The 9,293-nt window shown below is 44.2% G+C and overlaps 1 protein-coding gene across 1 annotated transcript; it reads right to left on the reverse strand.

The window, feature by feature from the left end:
- Positions 1 to 581: 581 nt before the first annotated feature.
- On the reverse strand, positions 582 to 9,176 carry LOC124248846 (histone H3.3A). The gene is made up of 4 exons (XM_046679406.1): positions 9,027 to 9,176; positions 7,347 to 7,497; positions 5,989 to 6,142; positions 582 to 1,226 (listed from the first exon to the last, which is right to left on the reverse strand). The coding sequence occupies exons 2-4, from the start codon at positions 7,472 to 7,474 to the stop codon at positions 1,098 to 1,100; spliced, it is 411 nt and encodes a 136-aa protein (XP_046535362.1). The 5' UTR covers positions 7,475 to 7,497; positions 9,027 to 9,176; the 3' UTR covers positions 582 to 1,097.
- Positions 9,177 to 9,293: the final 117 nt, after the last annotated feature.

Raw genomic sequence — 9,293 nt, forward strand, 5'->3', positions numbered from 1 at the left:
TGTTTATAAATGTACTTTCACTACTTACACAGGTCTATTTCCACATGATTCTGTCGGCCAGCTAGGTTTTGGAATTCTTGGTTTAGAATACAACATATCCAGAGTTAAGATCTAGTTGTGGCAAACAGATTTACTATCTGCAAACTTAAAAAAATTAGGAGCAAAGCCAAAAAGCTCATTTCCTTCTCACACTAAGCTTACACTTTCCCCATCTCTCAACCTTTTTTTTCTTTTTTGAGGAAGATTAGCCCTGAGCTAACTACTGCCAGTCCTTTTTGCTGAGGAAGCCTGGCCCTGAGCTAACATCTGTGCCCATCTTCCTCTACTTTATATGTGGGACGCCTACCACAGCATGGCATGGCAAGTGGTGCCATGTCTGCACCCGGGATCCGAACTGGCGAACCCTGGGACTCTGAGAAGCGAAACGTGCGAACTTAACTGCTGCACCACCGGGCCGACCCTCAACGGTCTTATCTTTCAGGTATAAGGTGAGAAAACACTTGATATTAAAATTAATAGAATATGGAAATTACAAGTGAATTAACTGTATGGGTAAGTTGATAATAAAGACCAAAAGCAGATAGAGTTTAATGTCTTTTAATAGCAAACTTACAGGAACAGCACAGAAGACAGACAACATTAAAAACATGTACTTGCATGTAGGACAACTCAGTTAGAAAAGTATAGTGAATGGATGGAATCTACTGTATGATAAAAATGCTACAAACACCATTTAGTTGCCGTCAATAAGAAATTTACTTGTTTTAAAAAAATCCAAATGCTGGCATTGTCCAGAAAAATTTACCAGGTTTATTTATAATTGTTATAAAGTTGAACTGCTGGAACTTGTTCACTGAAACACTTTGACTTGCATTAATGCTTTATGTCCCCGCATTTATATTAAAAATTCACACACAAATGAAAATGGAAAAACAGCCAATACCTGATTTCTGTCCCCTATTTTTCCACTTGCAATCATATACTTAGGTACCTTTTGACCCCATGGAAAAAAAATATCTAACGTTCAGAACTACCAATAACAGGAAGAAGAGATTTTTTTTTTTAAAGAATGAAATGTTTCCCCTCATAGTGGACTCTTAAGCACGTTCTCCACGTATGCGGCGTGCTAGCTGGATGTCTTTTGGCATAATCGTTACACGTTTGGCATGGATAGCACACAGGTTGGTGTCTTCAAAAAGGCCAACCAGATAGGCCTCACTTGCCTCCTGCAACAGAAATAAAGAAAAAAAATATTAATGGTATTGTTACAGCAGTTAAGATACATCTATATCAGTTAAAACAATGAGGTTTTTGAACCCTTGAAAAACTTCCTTCTTCTGATGTTGACTATTTTACCAGTCTTACATTTTAAAACCTATTACTAAGAAAGTTTAATCTTTCTAATGCTAATGTGATTTCTAATTAACTGAAATGTGTCTTGAGTAAAGCAAGAAATCTAATTTAAACTAACATTCTCATCTTTACAAGATAAATGGAACCAAGTAGCCAAAGTAATAACCGCTCCCCCACCGCCAGGTCCTCCTTACCCTGACTCTTACACTCCTATACAGCTGGCGGAGCCTCGGCCTTGCCAAATAATGCGACACAGCTGACAATGCTCTCCATCACACAGCCCCCCCCCACCTTCCCTTCTACACTTCAGTTTTATCACTAGAGTCCTACAGGTCCCAGAACACACCAGACTCGTGCTATTTACATACTTTGACCTATTTTGCCTAGGGTTGTGACCCCTGCCCCACATCCCTAAGTCTACCTTCTTCTCTGTACCCCAATCTGTAATGACATTTGGTACCCTGTGGAATTAATGCTGACCCCTCTGGATGTTCCCGTTACACTGTAAGATTCTTTGAAGGCATCTTATTTTCACTATTACTCAAAGACTGCTGCCTATATGACTTGTACACTGACGCTTGGCATGGAAAGAGAAAAAAGGGGAGCTTCTATTTATAATTAATAATTCCAATTATTAGTACATCTTACAGTTGTCAAAAAAGTTGAAGAATCCTTTAGTCTAAGTTAAAACACCTGCTTGCTCATTCTGGAATGAAGAAAAGGACTGTTCTGCTTTAGTCCAGTCATTAGCCAGACTGTCCTGGTGAGCCAGGGGCATTAAATGAGGGAGCTTACTCGACCTTCTCTCTTTTTCTATATGGAAGTTATTTCTCTGTTCAAGATATATTTACAAAAGATGTAGATTTTTATACTTGCTATTTTTGTCTTAATAAATAAATAATTTCCATTTTGGAATCTTTACGTAATGATAAAACTAAAAAAGAAACACAAAATACTCAAGCAATTCAAACTCCCTAATACCCCATAATACAGACGATACACAGATGGGAATAGCTCGACTTGCTTTTTACAAGCATTCTGACTTTGTAATAAAACCATTGAGAGTCTGCTTTTAAAAGCATTAACACAGCAACAAGTAATTCAAATGGTTTACAGTATTATTTCATCTTATGAAAAAACTATTCCCTTCACTTTTATACCTTGAACCTTTGCAGCCTTCTCTCTCTCTCTCCTGTAAATATTTGTTTCATTTGAATTTTACTATCCCTACATGTCTTTCTGTAGCATTTGTTATCAAGAGCCAGGTCTTGCCTACCTCCCCGGTAAGGTCTGGTCTAGCTCAAGGTTATTCCATGAAGGAGAAAGCAAGCACTCCCCTCGCCCCCGGTTCCCAGGTGCAGGCAACCTTGAATTCCTCCTAATTCCTTGGCACTCACAGCCAAGAGGGCCTTGCAAACCAGGCACCTTTTAATGCCCAATTACTTAATAAAGATCTCATCTTATTCTCACAATGCCTTGCCCTCAAGTAGATGTTCAATAAATTTTTTTTTTTTTTTGAGGAAGATTAGCCCTGAGCTAATTACTGCCAATCTTCCTCTTTTTGCTGAGGAAGACTGGCCCTGAGCTAACATCCACGCCCAGCTTCCTCTATATATGTGGGACGACTACCACAGCATGGCTTGCCAAGTGGTGCCAGGTCCATACCCGGGATCCGAACCAGCGAACCCTAGGCCACCGAAGCAGAACATGCGAACTTAACTGCTGCACCACTGGGCCAGCCCCGCTGCTTTGTTTTTATATCTAACCCTAACTCAAATTTGCAGCTTTTCTATGCAATTGGTCCGTCCTATCTTACCTATTCCAAAGAAAGTATTAAAAGCAAAACTCCTTAATATTCAGGGAAACGTTCTTGGGATATTCTAGCAATGGGTAAAAAGTTTGGAAAACATGGCACACTGCAGCCTACTCTTCAGGTTTCACAATGCACACCAGATACTAGGTCTGATGTTCCTCAGGAAAAAAGGTTTAATTTTGTTTCACCCAATATATCTCAGGATTAGACTCACCTAGAAAGCTTTTGTAAAATGCAGCAGGACGAGCTGCTACATGGACAAGCCAACAGGTCCTGTGATTCTGAGACCATTTTAGAGTGGTATGATCTACAGGCTCCCTGGTACAGGTATGAGTCGCTTAATGACGGAGGCATGCTCTGAGAAACGCGCCGTCAGGCAATTCTGTTGTCCACGGAGCCTACTTACACAAACTTAGACGGCGTAGCTTACTACACACCTAGGGTACGTGGGACCACTGTCGGCACACAGCACTTACGTGGTTACGCTATGCGTGCCCCTACTACTCCGATGTGGCGGGTGGCAGCTGGGGCTCCCACTGCTGCTGCTTTACAACCTGGCTATTGGTTTTATGGGGTTGTGTCTGGTCACCTCTGGGAGAAGGTTCAATGCTCAGAGGGGGTGTGATCATGACCCATATATTACCAACGCCCCAAAGTCTCCTAAACATTACGGCTATAATGGGAATTAAAGACCGCCATGTTAATTTGTAGCCCAATGAACATAATTAATTTTGAGATAATCACAAAAAATATCTATCTTACAACTGGAAGGAAATATTATTTACAACATTTTGAGTATATTCAATGCCTGACTCTTCTACCATTTCAGGACACCAACGTCCATTTGTAACAGACACCTTAGTTCAAACTGTCAGACATTGAGGGAAAGGCTCAATTGTAAGTTAGTCACTTCTTGATTACCTACGGCAAACCCAGACCAACTTCTCTACCACCCTCACTGGACCACCTCCCCCTCTCATTTAGTTGTACTGGAAAAGTGGTAAACTGGGTAATTCTAAAGCCAAAAAGAAAGTGTCATTTGGAATGCTAATTCAACGGCTCTCTTCTATCACCCTATTTCCATTAGCAAATTCTCCACCTCTACGTCTTTAGAACTGAAGTCTGTGTATGTCAGAGCAAACACAAAACAAAAGAACCTGTAACAAAGGTTACTGTTTCCAGTAAGGTAAGGGCTATTTAACGCTAGCATACTAGAGGCAGCAGAGGTGAAGATTCTGTTCAAAACCAATACAACACACTTACTGACACACCCAGAGCACACACCGTAACAGCAACAACGGAAGTCTAAACATGAATTAAAAAAAGACAATCGTCTTTTACCCAGATTGTTTAGTAATCTCAATTTACAAGGCTTTATCACTAACACTTAAGCTAAAAAATGTCGGTCTTTCAAGTATAATGCTGTGTTCTTCAAGCATAGTTCTGCTAACTGTAACCAGAAAACAAAATTAGCAGCGTTCTATCAATGCTTGAGAATCTTAGTAATATTTCTACATTTAAAATATAGCAGGGAAAATGTAATTTGCAATTGTTGTAATAAACGAAATGAGATCCAAAAATAAGCAGCGATTAAAACAGAAAATAAAGTTTTAAGTAACAGCACTGGAAGGTTTTAGTAGTTTGAAATTTCAGTAATTTCAATTCATTGAGAATTTAATGGCTGCCTCCTCCTGGAACTCACCAATCAAATGAAGTCTAGACTAACCATAGAAACAGCTCAACCAATTAAACTCCAGTGCAGAATCCACCTATCAAATCCTCCTTACACATAAAGCAAAAGCTTGGCACAGCAACAGCAGCTTTAAAAACCCTCCAATGGAGTGTTATGTAGATTCCGGACCCTCCCCACAGAAGCTGATTCCGGTCTGTGGTGGTGCCTAGCAATTTGCATTTGTAATCACCTCTAACCCCATGCTCTGATGGAGGTGGTAGTCTTACTAAACTTTGAGATGTACTGATTTAAGGAATGCCAAACACTCAATATAAAACAGGTTACTTAACTGATTAATGTTAATAATACTAACACACCTAATCAAACATCTTACTTGTGGACATTTCAAATTTTAATCTTGTCACAAACTACAAATATCTCAACTATATAACCACCTCTAAAACAGTACTTCTCCAAGTTCTGACACCGTGGAGCTAAGATTAAATTCAGCATGTTTCCCATTTAAGTGGAAACTCATAGTCCTCCTTTAGCAAACCACAAGTCTTCAAACCCCCGTCCCTCTACAGGCCCAGGATCACCTTTTGGCCTGCCTTTCCTGTCAACCCAGTCCTCACTCTCACTCACTGCCTCTCATCTTGGACTCCTCAGCGCCGCCTATTCCCGCCCCAGACACTATGCTCTCTCCACCTGCACCTGCCTCCTCAGGGCCAGGACAGTTACTGTGATCATCAGTTTACAGCAGCCACTGTTTGAAACCGATTACCAATACAAACTTTGAGCCGCATGTCTGCAGACCGTCCTGCAGTGCCCGTAAGCCAAAACAGAGCCGTCTTTTTCCTTTACACACAGTTCTCAGTGCAATATTTAAAATGGTCTAATGGAACGCACAGTAGGCTTTAGAGTCAAACGGGTTCAAATTACGATTGTGACCCAAATGGATTCGAATTACATTTTCTGTGTGTATGATCTTGAGTAACTTATCCTTAACACCCCAACAGTGAAATACAGATAGCACTGACTCACAGGCTTGTGATGATTAAGTTATATAAGCATATGAAGATATTCAGAGTTGTTCCTGGCACACAGCAGGACCACCAACTCTCAGAGCCTTTCCCACCCACCATTTTACCTGCAAAGCACCAATAGCTGCGCTCTGGAAGCGCAGATCTGTTTTGAAGTCCTGAGCAATTTCTCGCACCAGACGCTGGAAGGGAAGTTTGCGAATCAGAAGTTCAGTGGACTTCTGATAACGTCTAATTTCACGGAGTGCCACAGTACCAGGCCTTTAAAAAAATCAACATGAAAGAAATGGTTACCAAATGCATGAAAGGATGAGTGGTCAGCTATAAAGAAACAGTCATTCTTCAAAAAATAAACCGCCCAACTACTCTTCAGCCTCTGCATCAAATTTCACTTATCAATTCATGACCTGAACATTCGTGTCTATTAAGAGTAACATAACAATAACTTTAAAGCAAAAGGCATAATATTAACATTAAAGGAGATTCCTGACAGGGAGTTTATCAAAAAGTCCCATTTATTTTCTTCATCTTTAACATTTATATATATACACGCCTCTAACTTTTGTTATAATTACAACTTGGGACAGTATCAGGCCACTAATATAGAAGTCAAAATTGTTCAGACTCTTCTTAATTTGGCACCACTCGCCTCCTTCCCACCTGCACCCTCAATTCTTCTAAAGACCTCCCAACACAAGTACATTTGTGGTATGTAAGCTCAATTTCCCAGAATCTCTTTACTTTACCTGCCCATCCCTCGTCAATGATTACATTTGAATTAATGAATTAAATTTGATTGTGCAGTGTATCTTCCACACAGAAGAGGTTTTTTTTAAAAACTAAGTAACTATCAGCAAGAAATGGAACTCAGTTCTGACTTATTTCCCCCACTGTACGAGCTTTAGTTTAGGTTAACTGTAAAATCATTTGCAGAGGCCACCTAAGCACGGACACCTTCTGCCCTCTAATGGCAGATGCCTTTAACAACACTGCTCAGGGCAGTTCAAAACCAAAGGCGCCCAAAGGAGGAAATAAACCGACTCAAGTAAATGAGGGATGGGAGCTTTACTAAAACAAAACATCCCATCTTGATTAAACTATTTTACCAAAAGCAAGGGTGTCCTCAAAAATGTATTTTAAAAATCCCACTTTACTATTTAAAAAATATATACTACTAACAACAGCTAAATAAAACGTTATTCCGTCCTATTAACGTTCTTTATGATGCAATAGGTCTCCTTTGGGCCACGGGTAAGATTATGGCTTCAGAATTATACAAGTTCCCAATAAAACCTAACAGTAAATTTTGCACATATTTTTAAGTATTAGTAAATACTCAAAAGGAAAAAAACATCAGTTTCCCTAGAGCAAAAAGTTTGCTTATTATACATCTTTTCGTTAGATCACACGGATGCTGCTTCGGCAGACAGACTTCGCCCCATTTTTTCCTTTCCTTTCTGAATACCTGTAACGATGAGGTTTCTTCACCCCTCCAGTAGAGGGCGCACTCTTGCGAGCGGCTTTTGTAGCCAGCTGCTTCCTCGGGGCTTTACCACCGGTCGATTTACGGGCAGTCTGCTTTGTACGAGCCATGGTATAGAGACCTCCTTACTTACCTACCAGCATTAAAAAAACAAAAATCACCATATGCCACTGCCAAACATACAAGTTCCCCTGTCACTGCCCCCCCCCGAAATCTGCAAATTATGCTCCGTATAAAAACATAACGTCCGTAATGTTATATAATTTGAAAGGGTGCAGATTATGCCTGCCACCCAAATACGACTTCTTGAAACAAACTGTAGTACTAGAAAATCGTTACCATTCACGCAAATCATCTCTCAAAAATCCCCAAATCCGAGCGACCAACGGCAAAACAAAAAGACCACCCCCAACAGCCTCGGCTTCCATTTCTTTAATTAAACTAGAAATTAGAAATGTCTGTAAACATTCGAGCCACAAAAAAGTCAAAAGAACGAAGCCACAAACCAGAGAAGGGTCGAGCCAAATTACTGCAAAAAAAAGGTCTTAGCCCCCCCCCACCCCCGCCCCCGCCCCCCCCCCCCCGCTCGCCCCCCGCGCCTGGCAGTTGATAGATCGCTGTAAATATCTCAAAACATTCCCGGTTTTGCATCTTTTACAGCTGTGTTGACAAAAAGGCGTCTCGAAAAACAAGAGAGGAACAACAGCGAGCACCAGCGAGCCTTCTACAAAGCGCCGTCCTCCGTCCAGTCCTCCGGGCTTCGCAGCCAAATAAAAGTACCCCGCACCCGGGCTGCAATTAACGCCCGGGACCGGCCACCCGGCGGCACGTAAACTTTTGGGTTCGCCTCCTCCGGCCCCGGTCCCGGCCCCCGGCACGACCGCCCCGCGCCCCGCGCGGCCACCAACTCGGCGCCCAGACCAGAACAAAATGGAAACAATCGCCCCACGTATCCGATTCCCTGCCAGACACACAAAAACACCAAAACGCTCGAAAAAACCCCCCGATCCCCTGCCACGTGCCGCCCTCCGAAATGCAAAAGTTTTTTTTTTTGCATTTCCAGGGCATCAAGTTTCCGCTTCTCCAAAAAAGGAGAGAAAAAAACAGGTCCCTCTTTAAAAAATTTTTCCTCCTTTTTCGAAATGGGGAAGAGAGAAACGGGGGAGAAAAATATGGTCGGTGACCAGAGAGGAGAGACAAGATGGTGAAGCTGAGCTACAACTGTGGGGAGGCAGCGGAAAGCGAGTTACCCCGGGGTGCGAAGCGGCGGCGATTTCCACCCCTTTCCCGCCCGAAAACTGGGGGCCGGGGCCCGGGGGCGGCAGTTAAGGGGCCCGCGCGCGTCGTGGTGAGGGTCTGGGGTCCCGGGAAGGGGCGGCGGGCGGCCTTTCAGCGAAGAAAGAGGAGCCGGGCGCGGGGAGGAGGGAGCAGCTCGGCGCCGCGGCGGCGGCTGCCGTTGGGCTGAGGCGGCGAGGGACGGGGGAGCCGCCGCCGCCGCCGCCCGCGGGAGGCAAACTCGCTCCGCGCCTCCATTTCGGGGCCAAAAAGTTTGTGGGCCGAGCCCGAGGGGCTGCGGGGCCGCTCCCGCGCCGCCGGGGCCCGGCCCGGGGCGGACGGCCAGCGGGGCTCGGGCGCGGGGAGCGGGCGGACGGGGAAACTTACCCCCCTTCTCCTTCGGCTGGAGCTCGGCGAGCTGGAGGCGGCGCTGGCGTCGGAGAGCGACGGCGGCGCGGCGGCGGCTGCGAACACAATTGAAAGATGGCTGACACCGAGGCTAGCCCCCAACACACGCCGCCCCGCCCCCGCGCCGCGCACCAGCCAATCACACACAATGGAGGGAAGGCTCGGCCCCGCCCCCGGCCCGCGCCCGCGCCCCGCCCCCGCCCCTCCCCCCGCGCGCCCGTTCGCCGGCGCGCGCTCGCCCCTCCC

The sequence above is a fragment of the Equus quagga genome, chromosome 12 (assembly GCF_021613505.1).
Source record: "Equus quagga isolate Etosha38 chromosome 12, UCLA_HA_Equagga_1.0, whole genome shotgun sequence".
NCBI classification, from domain to species: domain Eukaryota; kingdom Metazoa; phylum Chordata; class Mammalia; order Perissodactyla; family Equidae; genus Equus; species Equus quagga.

Excerpts from the sequence above, each read along its gene's own strand:
- LOC124248846 (XM_046679406.1), bottom strand. The coding sequence starts at position 7,474 with ATGGCTCGTACAAAGCAGACTGCCCGTAAATCGACCGGTGGTAAAGCC. Across the intron at positions 6,143-7,346 it reads AAGAAACCTCATCGTTACAG|GCCTGGTACTGTGGCACTCC; the intron begins GTATTCAGAAAG and ends ATTTTTTTAAAG. Across the intron at positions 1,227-5,988 it reads CAGCTATTGGTGCTTTGCAG|GAGGCAAGTGAGGCCTATCT; the intron begins GTAAAATGGTGG and ends TTTCTGTTGCAG.